Raw genomic sequence first — 17,102 nt, 5'->3', positions numbered from 1 at the left:
TGATGATGATTTAATGGGTGAATGTTCTCAGGTGAAAAGGAACATACAGAGTACCAGTCTCAGGTATAGAGATGCTTGTCAATTAGTATGAAATATTTACTGTAATAGTAATGACTGTGTGCTCATTAGTAACCAAACACAATCTCCAGATTTTATTCTGATTGAGGAAATAGTGTTTCTTAAGTGTAAAAGCTTTAGACAAGCAATAGAAGCATTTCTCCTGAATTCACTGGCTTGTGTACCTCAATTATTGTTAGTTATTGGAGGATACCATTAATTAGTTAAGTTGGATTGGATGACCTGGTTTGCTGGGAATGCCAGGCTTATTAGAAAGGTCAGTAATTTATACTACTACAGAAATTCTTTTGTTCAACCCAGGAATGACCTAGTTTTGCCTTTTCTTTTATATCTCTACGAAAATCAGAGATGCTGAAAGTAGGGCAGAAGATACTGATGAGACGTTTGCCCAAATAATGTGGTCAGTCGCTGTTAGGTTATTAACTAAGTTCTTATTCAAGCAACCGGTTACCCAGCTAAAGTACTTTTGAGGTAGAGAGCATGTGTACAAGCACAATAAACTGTGAAAAGGATTCACTTACAGTTTGGTTTATTTTTCATCTGATATTATTATTGGTGTGCAGATATCTTGCGCTGATCGTTTTATGATGTTTAATGAACTCATTGTAGTCTGGTATTCAGATTAGTTGTATACCATGGAAGGATTTAAAAAAAAAAATTATATATATAATTATAGCAAATCAAACCATTACATACTCTTCCACTGCATGTTTTGAAGTTAAAACATCTTTGTTTTCTATGTCTTTTGTCAAAAATAGGAAGCTTTAATATGTCAGTGCTGTCTATTCAAATGGAAAGAACCATTTAGATATTTTTTTCCTTTAGAGCTTCATCTTTTTCCAGTGCTGTAGCTATTTCCTCTGGCAAGTTCCAGCTACATTCAAAATATTCAAATAAGATCATCTGAAAAGATAGCCTACTCTCTTAACGTTTTTACTTGTTATAGGAAGAAATGTTTAAAAATGGTATTTAGAAGAAATTACACAAGGAGTACAAAATACATTTGCTACTGGTATTTCTTCCCTCCCTCCAACCTGTTTTCATGCTATGGGTCAGGACTTAACAGCTCTCAAGAGTGCCTGGCTGAATAGCAGCAGGCTTCTAAATCTCACATCAAGTGCTCTTGAAAGCACCTTACTTCTCTTGAGATAAAAACTTGAGGCAGGTTTTTCTATCTGTCCTATTCATCAAGTATAGCCTACTGAATTGTTGACATTTTAAACACTAAAGGGATTTTAAAGATCTTATTGCTCTAAAGAGACTTACTTGTAGTAGGGAATAAAGAAGTGAAATGAAAAAAATACACGTGAAAAGTACAAAACCAAACAACAGCTAGAAAAGACTGAAAGCAAATAACTATAATTTGCCATATAGTTTCTGTACAAAACACATTTTTGATGTAGGAATCTGCTCAAATGTTCGTCCGTCGTCCCCCCCACTACCCACCCCCCCCCCACCCCCCCACCCCCCCGCCCCCCAGCTTCCAGATAAACAGTCATGTTTAGTCACAAAAGTTTCACATTTAATGTGATACCGGTTTCTATCACACATATTTAATATGTTTGTTTCAGTTTACACTGAGTCCTGCTGTCTTGGAGTCATTTAAAAAGGTATTAGAATGACCTGTCTTTTAACCTTTCCCAGCAACTTCATATTCTGTGTTTAAACTTCCTTTAAAGCACTGGTTTGCCAAAGGGGAGTCACCACCTGATCACCAATGTGATTTTTGTATTTTTTTGTATGAGCAATATCAATCACTGAGTAAATATATGCCACAGTATGTTTTCATACCAAAACAGGTTGATCCAATAGTATAGATATTAAATAACAATTGAGTGATTTCTGAAGTCTAAGGTTATTTGGTAATAACACTACAAAAAGCTTTGTTAGCTGGAGTTTTTAACTACAGTTCTCATAAGTCATGGAGGATTAGTACTGAAAATAAGAGATATTAAAATACATGATGTCTACAGACTTACATGGGAGTTACAGGGTCTGAGCATTCTTCATTATCAGTGACAGTTTTAGAGTGAGAAGACACTGGTAGCAGAAATACTTCTTTTCTGTTCTGGCCTGGGTTTTGCCTTAGCATGGAGCATCTGACAGTGGCATTTGCCATTGCAGAATTTTGAAGCTTGTGAAAAGCCACAAACATAAACAAACTGGTCCTCTGTTTAGCAGCCTTGGTCTGTAAATGTGCAGAATTTTGTAAACCAGCAATACCTTTATCTATGTAAATGATACTTTCTTTTAAAACAGAGATTAGTAATGATAGTTTGCACTTGCATAGCACTGTTTTAAAGTGATTGAATAATTTCTGTTTCTCTACACCTAATAATCCTGTGAGGCAGACTCAGAAAATACCTGTAGCAGAGAACTTGTCCATGCATGAAAAGCAAAATGATTGAAGAAAAAAAAAAAAGATAAAAAGCTGCAGAAAATTAGTCTGCTTCACAAAGCTATTAAATTGTTCCTACCCCTGAAGCTTTACAAATGTGCTAATTATCGTGTTCTGGTCATGTAATATGTTTCTTCACAAAGTTAAGGTGCTTTCCTGTTGCCCAAGCCCTTGTGCCGTCAGGGTGAGGGGAAGGCCTGGCAGGCTATGTAACATGGGGCAATGAATCTTCCCTTCAGACAGCTCATGCTTCAGGTCTGAACACCCAAAAATGCTTCATAGATGTTCTGAGCTGCCTAGCAATGAAAATTCTCTAATTCTAGCTGACCTAAAAAAGTAAGTAGACTACTGAGCAAAGGGCTACTCCCAGTATAAAACAATACCACCCCCCCAGCAAGTATTTACGTTTTGCCCCCTTGTGCGCTCCTGTTTTGTAACCAACGATTTGCCAAACCTGTGACAGTGGTCTCTTGAAACAGGCATTCAGGACGTACTGTATAGGTGGTTTCTTTTTCTGTATCTCAGGCATGGCCAGATCTTTGAGCCCAATGCTCCTTTCCAGTTGCCATACTTGCTTAGTGGATTCTACCATGCAGCCTAGTTAGAAGCATGAACTGCCATGAGACCCAAGAAAGCCAGTAGGTACCAGAACCCCATCATTGGAGAGGGACTTTTTACAAGAGCATGTCGGGACAGGACGAGGGGGGATGGCTTTAACCTGATAGAGGGGAGATTGAGATGAGATACTAGGAAGAAGTTCTCTTCTGTGAGGGTGGTGAGGCACTGGCACAGGTTCCCCAGAGAAGCTGTAGCTGCCCCATCCCTGGCAGTGTTCAAGGCCAGGTTGGACTGGGCTTGGAGCAACCTGATCTAGCGTGAGGTACCCCTGCCCATGGCAGGGGGTTGGAACTGGGTGAGCTTCAAGGTTCCTTGCAACCCAAGCCAGTCCGTGATTCTGTGATCCTGTGGTTTGCATTTTGTAGTTGAATGTAAAACAGTGCAGCTCATGCTGTCTCAGCCTTGGAGAGATTCTGTAGGTAGACACATTGGCCATTATCAGTAATTCATATGCAGTGAGAAATAATGTGTGCATTTGCATGCATAGTTGCGTGTTATGTTTGTACACACAACTTCTTCAACTGATGTATAGGAGGAAATCTGTATTGCCGATATATGCAAAATCTGGAAAAACTACTGAGGCAGCAGTTGGTCCAACTGGGCTGGTCCAGAGTCTCAGAGCAGGGCCCATTTTCCTCTGTTCTTCTTAGGAAACCACTTCATTAAACTCAGTTTCATTGGATTTAGAGACTAGATACTTGTGACCAGTGGAAGGTTGTAGGCCATGCATGGTTTAGCAATCACTGGCAGAACTGTTCCATTCAGAAATCTGTCTGCATATCTGTTGTTTGTTTTTTGAGTTGGCAAATCAGGCATTGACATGCAGTTGTAATGGAGACTTGCCAGTGAGAGTTACCTGTTTTGGAGCACAACCTGTGAAGTGTTGAGATCTATTTAAACCATTTTATCTAGAGACAGAAAACATTTTATCAGTTATTTGTGGCATTGCACACCCTCAGATAAAATGGTGGGTTTAAATGGGTGTATTAATGACTTTTCTGAAAAGTGACAACATATTTAAGATGAGACAGACGCCTGATAGATTACAGTGAACTGTAACAGATAGTTGTGGATGCAAACTCAAATATTTACCAGTTTTCCAACTTAGCTGAAATTTTAGAAGGTGGCAGTAACATTGTAGTATGTTGGACCTCCTAGAACAGATGCCCCTGTCTCTGAGTGCTGTTTCTCCCTCCTTCTCACTTACATAGCTTCTTTTTGTACAGACAGTGTCTTGAACACTTCTCAAGCTTCCCAGTAGAGAGACCCAAGTTGTAGAGCAGCGCAGGCATCACCAGCAACTCTGGAACGTTTCCAGTGAGCCGTCTGTGGTTTGATACAAAATCCGTACTGTGTGGCATGTTGCACTGTCATTCAAAGAAAGAGATGTGGAGGCACTGTCTCAATGAGAAGTTTCACAGAGTTGTAGTACTGAATTCTTCTCCTTGACACTCCAAATTAAGAATTTAGTTTAAGGTTTCCTGAATATCCAGGTTTCCTGAATAATCAGCAGATATGGGCAAGCACTTGCAAGGATGATTCACTTATCCTAAGTATATAATATAGGTTAGACTGAATGGCTGACTTGTAGACAGCTGCAATTAGGTTGAAAGAATCCATCAGGGAAGAGAATATGGCATTAACATTAGCATACATCCGACTATCCTGACAGCCCTAGAACTACTCAGACTTGCATCATGGATCCCACACTCCTCTTGTGTAAGCTCAGGGAGGAGAAATTCAAAAAAAGAACATCTCTACAGGAGAAATGTTAGTCTGTTTGCTTTGGACATAGATGATATAATCAGACTCCTCAACCACTGTTTGAATTTAGAACAGTATTTCCCTTCAACATTTAGACAATGTATTCCAATCTCAACACACCTAGTTAATATATCTCCTGCCCTCCATCTTTTCTTCACGCCCTCTTCTCTTTAGCTGTTTGTCACTTAATTTCTTCCCCTATGACTTTTCTTTTTCACTCACCTTTCTGTGCAATATTATTTTCAGTTGGAAAGAAAAAAAAAACAAAACAAAACTTTTTAATTAATTCACTATTTATGTATCATGACTTTTTCCTTCTACTTTATCTTTCACTTCTACCTTTTCACCTACTTTGTGTATTCAGACTGCAAACTCATTAGGACAGAGACACTGTTTCAATATGTGCTTGACTGGAGCTGGATCATTATTTCAGTAGTGTGCTATGTAAATATTTAGTACAGTTCTGGTTGTAAGATTACAATGTATTTCTCTGAATTTTGATAAGACAACTGATTGAACAGCTGTAGTCCTTGGATAGCGTATAACCATCCCTGGTTAATCCAGCCCCACTTATAACATGGGGAGCTTCTTCATTTTGTGGAGAGTACAGTCGTAGTATAAAGCAGGTCTGTTAATTGTACATGTGATTTGGAGTGGCACTATGTGGTGCCAAATACTCAGTGTTCTCAAGCGTCACAGAAGGTAAATCCTCCTGGTATTTTTGTCTTTCCCTTGTGTCCCTTCACATGTAGCAAATCATCTTTAAAACATCTTGGAGGTTTTTCTTTGGAATGAAAGCGTTTGTTCAGACAATTGTCTGTACTTTCCTTTTCTGTCACTGAAACATAGTGATTAATGCTGCACATGCTGCATTACAAAACCCCACCCATTTCTACTTGCATGTTACTAGAACTTCTTCAGCCATCTGAAACCCTCTAGGGATTCATTTTACAGAAATATACAGAATTAAATTTTATGTGTACAGGTATCTCTGAGTTTCACTTTGCAACAGCCAGTGTTTAAATAAACAAAGTTTTAAATTCAGATTCAAGAGTTTAGATTTTAAGTACTTTGTATAGTTTCCTGGCCAGGGGACAGGACATTTGGTGTATCCAAATGAATCACAGTTTGAACTGAATTCTTCTGGATATTATCATGTTGCTTCTGTAAAGCAGGTAAGACTGGAAAGCTGCACTAAAGAGGCACATACTAAGGTTCAGCATTCTGAAAAGTAAAACAGCTTTTATGAAATCTGTCACAAAAGTGTGTTTAGTAATGGGTTTTAATTTTGCCAGGTGCCTTTAAAGTCCCTGTTTAAATAATCTCTTTGTAGTATTGGAAACCACCACAAAACATCACTGTCCTGCAGATAAGGTAAAAATGAAAATTACCCTGGTTTTATTTTACATTATGTAAGTGGTGGAAAATAAGAGGTTTAGAATAGTGTTCAAGTGTTTTACATATTATTAGCTATATATAAAAAAAGTATTTTCATATTAGCAATGTGTCCTTTAGCAGACAAGCAGGGATATGTAGGTAGAAGTATATTTATCAGCTATTCTTAGTGGAAGCCTTCTCTCAACACCTGATGTTAGCAATGATTAATTTTGATGGCTCAGATTATACTTTAACTTTAAAAAAAATAAAAATAGGAAATACATGTGATAGATGTGCTTATTTTAACATGGGTTGATCTAGTCGTGATTAGTCAATCATAGTCACCTGAAAAGTAGAAAATTTTAGAATGCTCTATTTAAAAGTCGTTTGTCTTCATAATCAATTTAGAAAATGTATTCATTGCTGTGATTTTAAAATGGTAATATAGCATCTGTAAGTATTGCAGAACAAGAAGAAACTGAGTCATGTCCATTATACAGAAAACTTGTCTCCTGAATTACGTAAAATACTGAGAAAATTGTAACATGAACAGGAAAGTAAGAGATTCATAATAAATGAGTTTAAAAATAGCTTGCCTAAGACCTAAATACAGTTATGGGAGGACAGTTTGGCACCATTCTCTCCACAAGATAAATGTAATAGATTGTGAGATGCTGTCACTATTTGTGAACCAAATTTCAAGACTGTCATAGGATTTCTGCATGACGCAGGTCTAGGCCTATTGAAATGACTTTTCAGTTGCTGTGAAAGCTTATAATGTCTTCAGTGGTAAAGGGCTTACTGTTTTCTCACTAGGAAGTATTTTTAGGTTTTGTGGCATTAGTAAGAATTTTATATCTTTTCCTAGCAAGATTGTGTGAGTCGTGGCAAAGTTATGTCAGCATAAGTGATATGTCACTCCAGTAGACTATATATCATATAAAAGTTAATTAATTTCATCATAATACACATACCTAGTGTCTCAGTTGTCAAACTTTACAAGAGAAGAGGCCAGAGCTTATAGTCATCTCCATGTAAAATATTTGAACTCTTCTCTCTTGAAAAAATTTAGCTTCATGCCTGAATATCTTTGTTCATCTTTGTTTCATACCTGCACATGCATTTTGATATTAAGCCCAAAGGTAGTAATTCGTTCTTGTGAAGACCAGTTGGTTACTGTGCTTGATGATGACCTGGTAAGAAAGCAGTAAAGTCACTGATTGGCAAGGCTAAGATGCTCCTGAAATGTGTATCTCCTAAGAAGTCTGTAACCATTCGGCAGCTACCTCGGTTAGAATTGCAAGATGCAGCCTGTGAGAACATCAGGTAAGCTTGTTCATTCAGTACATTTTCACCATGTAAACAGACACATCACAATGGCCCTGAAGCTGTAGCTGAGAGCATGGCAGAGAATCAGTGCCATGTGTTGCCACTGCATTGAAGGTACACTCAGTGTCCCTGGCAGGCTTAGCCACCTGTTAAATCCTTCCCCCACTGCCCAAATAAGAAGAGCAGTTCCAGTGAAGGTATGTAAAAATCTGAAGTCTAGGTACTATGATAATAGAAATAATTACTGGTGATTATAAATGAAGTATTAATAAAAAGACAGAAAAGGGAAAACATAATGCAGGGGGTGCATTATGGGCATCATAAGCAGAAGAGGAAACAGAAACAGGAACTCAATTCTGTACCACAGACTGTTCCTGTTCTCTTGTGTGGGCTTTATGGAATGGCAAGAGTTCTGCTTCAAAGAGAAATAAGCAGGGTATAAAGCTCCCCAACTAGGAGTCTGCATCTTTCATTTTCCCAGCATTCCTAAAATTTTTCTTCCCCCTAAACCAAATCCCTTCAGCTTTGGTGGCTTCAGTGTTCATGGAGTTGCAGTAAATGGAACTAGAAGGGATCTAGAGAGGTCATTAACCCATCTCCCTGCCCCAAGGCAGGACTGCAGCCGTAGTAGACTAATAAGCATTTATTTTATGGTCAAAGATCCAAATAGACTGCACTGTAAAGATTTTTTTTTTATAGTTTAATTTTGGGAAGTTTGGGCTCAGTTGTTAAAACTTCATATAACTGTTCACAGAGTCATAAGGTTAACTTCAGTGGAATTACTTTAATATATATGAACTTAAGAATGAGCTACCACCTCTTTTTCTATGAGATTCAATGGTTTTGCATCACTCATGTTACTATGTATTTGTTTGCTACAATATTGCAGTTATAATAGCATAAAAAATATTATAATGATTTTTTAATAATATGAAGAATAATTACTTTCAGTTAAAACCTGCGTACTGTTTCTGTGCATTTTGTAATGAGGTATAATCAGCATCAGGAAAGGTTGTTAGGAAAACTGCTGGTCAGTCCTCTTAATGCTGAAGAGAAAAAAGTCTTACACTGGAAAGGTTAGTTTTAGTACTAAATCTGTAAAATAATCCTTTTGATACAATAAGCTACGCTGGCAAAGCACTTGCTAGTGTTTTTGTCTGCTAGGGATTTTGTTGGTTTAAAAAATAGATTACACTCCAACCAAATATACCAGCAGACTGGAAGTTCGTCGTGAATAGAATAGCCATGACTTGAATCTTTGCATCCCAGTTTTTTAAGGCAAACCAGGTCAGAAAACTATCAGTACTGTATTTGGTCCTCAGTGCTGGGACTGGACTAACTGACTACTCAATGTCCCTTCTGGCCTGTCATTTTAGGTATTCTTATCTTCCACTGCTACTCCCCCCCCCCCTTGAGAACAAATAAAGTAATTAGAAGTTTTCTTCAGGCAGAGGGAGGAGCAGGGGCCAAGTATGTAATAAGTTTTGTCTCAACTGTTTTCCTTTCCTAATGCATGCCCTAAAGCTGTGTGCTGAGCTGGCTTCAGTGTAATTGTTCCCTATCACTGCAAAGCCTTCAGGTTCTGTTCAGGCGGGAAGCACCAGCACTCAGATCATGCCCCTTCCCTGGCTACGCCTCCTCCCATAGCCAGTTATTTCTTAATCGATGAAGCTTAGAGTCTGATTCTGAAGATCCTAAATTTAAACCTTCCTAACAGCCTGCATGGGTGAAAAGGGTGTGATCATGTAGGTTGTTTACTATAGTAATGCAGATACACAATTAACTTGCACAAAGGAATTTTACTCCAGCATTCCCTAGTTTTTCACACGGACAAAGTTTACCTTTCTTTGATACAGGCTCTTAAGATACTATCACACGGAAGGCAATTAGAGGTTCCTTTTTTCACTTGCATATTTACTTTTGCCAGCCTATGACCATTTTGCCTTAAAATACTGTTGGCCTGCCAGTTTGCTGTAGGCTTCAGGAAGTTTTGTGTTTATACATGTGCTGGAATGTTTTAGTGAAAATCTTCAATTATTTAAAAGAATAAACAGCAGCAGGGAATGGAATATTGGCAGAAATGGGCAAGAGAAAGCCAGGACTGGCAGGAGCAGAAATTAAGCCCTTGGAAGCAGAAAACTGAGACTGGGATTGCCAATGTGAGCAAAATCAGCTTGATTCTTATCAGACTGATAAGAGAGATTTAAAGGGATGGAGGTCATAGCCTCAGAAATAGCAGAGTCTGGCCACCAGAAAACATTTGGTCCTAAATTAGAACTTTAAATGTAATTGGTTTCTGTGGTCAGCATAACTGTGAAAATGTCTGATCATTCTCTAATGGTGGTGTTCAAAAAGGATCACCTATTCGTGCTATTACTTACTGCCTTCATTCAAGGAACCACAGCGTCTCTATCAGTGCCAAAAATAAAGGTCTTTTGTTTAACCTGTGGATGTCTGAGTAATGCCATGCAATGAATTTCCAGTTTGTGGTTTATAATTCAGAATACTTTTAATGATGTTAAAATATTTAATAGTACTAATACTTGCAGCCATTTTTATGTTTTTAAGCTGCAAAAGGGAAATGTAAGGAATTGTGATTTGAAATGCCTATTTAGACTTTATTCAGAGGAAATGTGTGTGTGCACTGTGAATCAGATCTTAATGGCAGGGTAACACTCAGTTGTTTTCAGAGGACTCTAGTGTTGTTTACTGTTCCAAATACATCTGATCTGAGGATGAATGTGGCACACACAGTAAAATGTGCTTCCTGGAGAACCAGTGATTTGCTGTCATGTTTGAAAATTAGGATTGTAGAGATGGCAAGGATTGCAGGAAGGATGGCCTCATAATTAAGACAATTGAAGGATATTGTAGAAAGTATGATGTGTCTCTGCTTATACCACTGAGCTTCTGTGTGATCACATTGCTTCAACCCAGCACTTTTATTTCTGTACTCTTATTTTCTGTCTCTTGCTTTCTGAGTGCCTAACTGGAGGTTCTTGAAGAATTGCTAGGCACTCACAGCTGCAAATAAAGTTAGCATTTGATCATGTGAAACGCTGTACAATGCCAAACATTCTGGAAAAGCAAGTCCTAAATGCCTCAGTTTGTGTTTCTGAAATTATTAGACAACTTTGCCATGGGATTTATGTGCCTCAATTTCCTGTCCCTAAAATGGAGGTAACTTTACTGCCTTATCTCCCAAGAATATTAGGAAAATAACGGTATTTACAAAGCATTCTAGTGCTGCATACTGACATGTGTCATTCTCTCTTCAGAACCATTCTCTCTTTAGAACAAGGCTTGAATAGCATACGATAAATATATCAGAAAAGTTCAGAGTAAACAGTAGCAAGAAAATGGAATAGTGAATAGCTAGTCACTAAGTGAGCAGTGTGCATCCTCCTCACTAAGATGCGGCAAGAAGAGTATATGTGTGTATCATGAAACACTGCATTATAACAAACACATTTATAAAAGCCTAGTTCAGTCCCACCATCCAGTCTGAGGATCTTTAATTTTTCCTTTTCCTATTTGAGTCTTTGCAAATTTATAAACATCAAGGACTTTTTTTTTATTTGGACCACATTTGAAGGCCAGGCCAGCATGGCAGGATTTACAGTTGTTCCCTGTCTGTGGTATTAGTCAGTCCCTGCGTAAGAAGATTTTGCCGAGTTTCAGTTCTGTTTGCTCTTCATGACCTTGCTCTGAATTCATTTGGCAGACTTGGCAAGAGGGTCACTAATTGCAGGAGGAAGACAGTGGAACTACATTTTCCCGAGAGCAAGTGAACTCTCCTGCTCCCAGTGGGAGCAGAGAGATGCTAACAGTGTGTGGGAGAAGGTTGGATTAGTTCTCTTGTCTCTGCACCTCCCACATACCAGATACCCTGTACCCTGCTAGCAGAGTACTGTACACTTTTTTGGAAAGAAAATGTGACTGAAAGATGTGCCAAGTGCTCCCCTGCGCTTCCCGGCTTTCCCTCATCCTTTGTTTTCTGGTGGTCACAGCCCCCCTCATACAATCCAAGTTGTATGCTGGTTCTTTCCTCCCAAATGTTTTTCTCAGCAGACAAACAAGATGATAGGCACAAGCCCTGGTTTGTGTTGTGTTGATGTAGAAATGCAGCATCATGGAGCACAGTTCACATCCACAGCCATGCTTAGTCTTTTTAGGAATAAGGAAAGAATTGTAGGTGAAGGATAGCATGCGCATCACTGATTTTAATACAGTGACATGTAAGAGCTAAAGTTACTAAATTATATATACAGGGGATGGGTTTTTGATACATACTGTGCTTCACAGGCAAAGTGCTACAAGTAAATACACACATTTGTCCTATTTCAGTGCAGAGGACTGTAATCTCACCCTGGGCACAGGCTTTCCTACTCCACATGTGTTACTGTATGCATTCCCTTCCCATACTGAAGATAAATAACATTCTTCTCCCTCCACTGCCCACAGCCAGGAGTAGCTGGTGGTAGGAAGCACTTTGGAGCACCTCTCAAGTTACAGCTCATTGCAATCCCAGAGCTAGCAATGAATTGAACATCTGTAAATACAGATTTTTCTTATATAAATATTTAATACAAATAAATATTTTTAATTACATTCTTATCCCACAAATGTTGCAAAGGTGTTGAATAAAGGCAGCTATATTTATGCATTGTGATAAAAGCAAAACCATAGTAAACGCAGAGAATACAGATAGCCCACACAGCCTCCTAATACAGTTATGGCTCCTAAACAGCCATTGCTGTTATCCTGTTCCCTTCAGAAGTATGTGCATTCTAAAGGAAGAGCCACACAATTTAGCCTTTGCCTACTAAATCTTTCAAGAAATATGCTTCTTCCATGATACCAGATTCATAAATTATTGCACTGGGTGGGAGATGCTCAGCTGTTTCATCTCACCAGCTTTCAGTACTTCACTGTGTCCAAAAGCAAGCCAAATAAAGCCTCGGGTTTACATTCATTTTCACCTTACTTTACCACAGCTAAATGGTAATGTCATGTCTTTTGTGTATCTATCTCCAGTGTAAAAGAACCTCAGAGGGAGAGTTGAAATATTTTTTGTCATAGCTGAAAAATAAGGTTCATTATGCAAGGACTGTGTGCTTGTGGACAACCATGTAGCCTGTGTCTCAGTTTCCTCATCTGTAAACTGGATATAATGTTCTTACAACTCGCAAGGGATGGCAAGGTTTGATCAGCATGTATGGTTGCCTTATACAGATACAACTACTATCACTGCTTGGTTTTATCAGCAACTATAAGTAGAACATGAAGAAGAAACATTTAGCAGGATAATGCTGGAACCAGGGTGAGCCCTCTCCATTTTCTGACCATGCCACAAAGTATACATGTTTGAAACAAAACTATACTTATATTGTAATGCCATAGAAATCAAAGGATTTGATGTAGGGGGTGACATACAGGCAAAACACTTGTTTTTAAAGGAAAAATGCCCAGAGATATAATTAAATACCTCGAGGACATTTGGATATTGTTTAGATTTTCATGATAAAAAATATATTCCAATTTACAGAATCCAGTGTATAGAAAACATACAAAACTGTTCCTAGCTCAGCCTAAAAGAGTGTCTAGGGAGTGTTTTATATGTGTTGATCAGTCAGGAAAAAGACTGCATTCTGAAATATGCTATGGAAAATAAATTCTGCAATTATTCTTTTTTTTCCTCTCTGTCTTTATATTCTCTCTCTCCCTGTCTCCCTCCTGCCACAGCGACTGCATTTGCCTCCAGACTTGTCAGACACAGTGAGCCGCACAAGCAAACAGGAGCTGGCAGGATCCGCCAAACTGCTGAGCTCAGGATGTGGTGCTATGGCCATCGGCAAGAAGCACCTGGACTTCTAGTGATTTCTCCTTAGCAGTTTCACTCAGATTTGTATGACACTCTAATTATGAGTGTTAATGACTTACATAAATATTTTTCTTAATGATTTGACCCAGCAGTCTTTAAAAATACATGTGATCATATGGTGCCACCTTTTTTTTTTTCTTTTTGTTCTGGGTTTTGTGTTTTTTTTTAACTAATTTTGGGCTTGTTTGGATTTTACTTCTGTTATGTTGGGTCCTGCCATTGTTCTGCTCGACTGTAAACATGCAGTATTTCGTTCCTTTCCTTAAAATAAAAAAATTACTCTTACCATTTCATTTTTAGATGGGGTCATTTTTACAGTTTAAAAAAAAGGCTGTTTTTTCCAATGGAATTTTTATATACTTTTATGCCATTTTTTGTGCAAATAATAAGTTGGACGATTCATTGAAATAAAGGAATGAAATTAAGCAGTGCATTGTCATGTGTTATTCCAAAAGCAAACTACACAGTTAAGGTTTTAAAGCATTTTTTGTAGTTGAAATACCACTCTTTAATGGAAGGAAATATTTACATTAGTTTATTAAATATGTAAGATAAATTTAAAATATGTAAGATAGATAGGTTTTATTCTAATACATCAGTAATTAAGAATGGTGGGAGTTTTAATCAGCAGTATATTATAGATCATTATTTTGCCTTTGGGCTTACTACATTCATTAAAATGCACTTGAATGGAATTTACTATCCATAGAGAAAAGAAATTATTTCCTTCTGTAGTTCAAAACAGTAATCCTAAACAATTGAAGTCAGCAGTATGAAATTATGTCAACAGACATAATTCAAGATTGAAATTCAAACCGACAGCTACATTAATGCTAGAAAACCAGAAGAGTGCATTTGAGCTTGGGGAGGGGTATCACAGCATGCTGGTCTAAAGCAGGGCAGAATATACAACTAATTCAGCTTCTGTACCCTTAGATATACAATTTGTGAACTTCCAACTATTTTGTATGTATCTCTGCATGTATCTCATCAAATAAAAGAATGGTAAGGTGAAGCTGACCTGTAAATTAAAGTGGTTTGCATTCTTTCTTCTGAGGCTGACTTCCATTTTGAAAGGTAATACCTTCTTCTCTGCAGAAGTTCCAAGCCACCCAGCTGTAAGATTGCATTACAGTTTCAAAATTTCGTCTTTATAATAGTGTATTACATGGCTGGAGTGAAATTGACTCTTCAAAGAACATGTTAATAGGATGCAATAATGGTAACTTATTTTGATGGGTTTGGAACCAAGAGCTGGTTAAGTGGTTTGCTTTTTTTCTCCTTCAATCCAGGTTCTTCTTTATTTTTTTCTTGACAACGCTGTGTAAAACAAAGACATAGCTTTTAAAACTGTCTAACTAATATGATGAATGTCAATCACTTAAAAAACTCCACTGTAGCATAAACACATACTGTATACAGCTTTTATTCTGAATTAGAATAATTGAATCAATGACAGTGATTTACCAGGATGTCAAATCTATCCATCATATCCTGTCACTACCAGTTTATTTTTTGTGATCAAAATCAAAAAGACTACTATTTTGTCATCAGCTATTTCATTAGTAGTAACAATCAGGTTTTCTCTTCTACATTTTTTAGATATGCCTGTTACATTTTTATTTCTAAAGACACAAATCCTTTTTAAATCTTTTCAAAATAAAGTTTCAGAACTGAACTGTCAGTTTAATAAAGCAAAAAGACATCTACTTTCCTGTGCCAGTGTATTTAAAATATTATCATTGATGTCTCAAACATTTTTTCTCTTTTTGTTATGTGTAACATTGAATGGAAGTTTTCATTAGCTACTTAATTGTGCCTTTTGAAAGCATGAAATAATTTAAATACGTAGGATAAAGTGATTTTTAACAAAGGAGAAGTTTTGCATAGTACGTCTTTCTAGTGTAAATAACACAAAACAGAGTATGTCTTTGTGAAATATAGTCACAGGACATACAAATTGCTACAAATATACTTAAATAGGTCATTAACTTCACATACAGGGGAGATAATATCATGAAAGTCACAGTCAGATTCTAGTTAGCAAATTAACTGAAAATTCTTTCCAAGTAGCATATATATTCCATCTATGTAAATGTGTATACATGTGTCCTATACATTTATAAGTTCAATTTCAAAAATTGTGGTATCAAAGCTGACAAATATTTTGTATAATAAAAGGAATTTCTTCTGCAAATCTTGAATATTTTTTTCTAATTCACTAAACATGCTTCATAAAGTAAGTGTTAGAGTATACAGATGTGCATTGTTCTTTACCTAAGGCAAAAACATAAAGCAAAAATTCTCTTCTTTGCTTCCAAAATATCACATCAGTTACGACACCACATGACAGTGACTTGGTTAATACAGCAAACTGGTAAGTGAAATAATGGCATGTACATGCTGCCTGATAGTATGTAGCTATGTAGTAGATAACGTGTAGATTTTATTCATTGCACCAAAAGCAATTTTGACTTGGGAAGCAGGAAAAGCATTTACATGGTGATTTTCTGTGGTTTTTCCCCATAACCACTCTGTGACTGTCAAGTTCCTGGTGTAAAACATCCTTCAGTTCCTTCTTCTCTTGGTTTGAAGAGAAACACTTCACTAAGGGGTGCAGCTCAGGTAATTGAAGAATGGGTGCAGCCTCTCTTGACAGGCAGTTGCAATGTGCTGCCAGCTTCTTTCTGCATTTTCAGAGCCCCTTTGTTGGGTTGTGTGGAAAATCTGTGCCATTCTTAACACCTGCTCAGAGGGCTCTTTTCTGCAAAGATTGAGGTATGAGGCTTTTCTGTTTGTTGTGATTTTTTAAGCAGAACTTCCTGCTTTTTAGCAGGCTACAAACTGAAACCGCCAAACTCAGCAAGGAAACAATAGATTCATCCCGGTGAAGACATTCCCAATTCAGCACAAGAACCTGATCTTCACAGAATTGTGACTCACAGTCAAGAAAGCAGTAATGAAATTTAAAACATTGTGTCTTTAATATGTCAAATAAGAACTCTTCATATAATTTCTGTTGTGTTGAGGTTTTCAAAATATAAGCATTGGGAACATGAATAATATTATGATGGATTAAGTCTTCTTCAATGTTTGTAAAGAATTTCAGAAGCAATTTCAAGATGCAGCTGAATTCAGTTTTCTGTAACGGCAGCTACAAGCATTTGAAAATGGGCATTCAGCCACTTCAGATTTGATATGCATGGTAATGCATACTGTAAATCTAATGTAAAATAGTGATGTTGCTCCAAAGACAGCTTTTGGAAAAGTACAAAAGTCTAACTTACAAAAATCCTTTACTGTGCCAGTAGTGGAAAGTGAGCTATTAATGAAGTTTTTCTGAACCCACAAGGTTGTAACACACTGTTTAAAAAAGTATATACATTACAAGAATTACACACAAACTCATTTAAACCTCTATTTCTCCAGGATCAGATATTAGAAATTTAATAAAGTGTTATTATTTTGCCTGTGCTGAAGAAATGTCATCCATAACCACACAGCACAACAGAAATAGGAAAGAAGATGCTTTTATGCCTTTAAGAGGTGGTAGAAGCGTGTACTACCCTCCATGACTTCTCGTGAGCTTTTTATTTTCTCTTGTGAGGTACCTGAGTGCAAGGCCTACATTTCTTTTTTTAATCACACTCTGAG

The 17,102-nt window shown here is 37.3% G+C and overlaps 1 protein-coding gene across 7 annotated transcripts in view; it reads left to right on the top strand.

The window, feature by feature from the left end:
• The window catches only part of ELP4 (elongator acetyltransferase complex subunit 4), a 146,591-nt gene extending 129,777 nt beyond the window's left edge, over window positions 1-16,814 (top strand). For 3 of the 7 annotated variants that reach the window (XM_062620324.1, XM_062620332.1, XM_062620323.1), the window contains one exon: window positions 13,310-13,873. In XM_062620324.1, coding sequence (XP_062476308.1) covers window positions 13,310-13,441 — 132 coding nt within the window. In that variant the 3' untranslated portion in view covers window positions 13,442-13,873. Of the gene's footprint in view, window positions 1-6,153; window positions 6,196-13,309; window positions 13,874-16,281 lie in introns of those variants that run through there. The other 4 variants (XM_062620330.1, XM_062620329.1, XM_062620325.1 and 1 more) reach the window with 4 other exon arrangements.
• Window positions 16,815-17,102: the final 288 nt, after the last annotated feature.

The sequence above is a fragment of the Pezoporus occidentalis genome, unplaced genomic scaffold (genome assembly GCF_034315485.1).
Source record: "Pezoporus occidentalis ecotype Australia unplaced genomic scaffold, CSIRO_AGI_Poc_V1 ctg22, whole genome shotgun sequence".
Taxonomy (NCBI): Eukaryota; Metazoa; Chordata; class Aves; order Psittaciformes; family Psittacidae; genus Pezoporus; species Pezoporus occidentalis.
The sequence above is the reverse complement of the archived record's forward strand: the minus strand, read 5'-3'. Positions and strand labels throughout refer to the sequence as shown.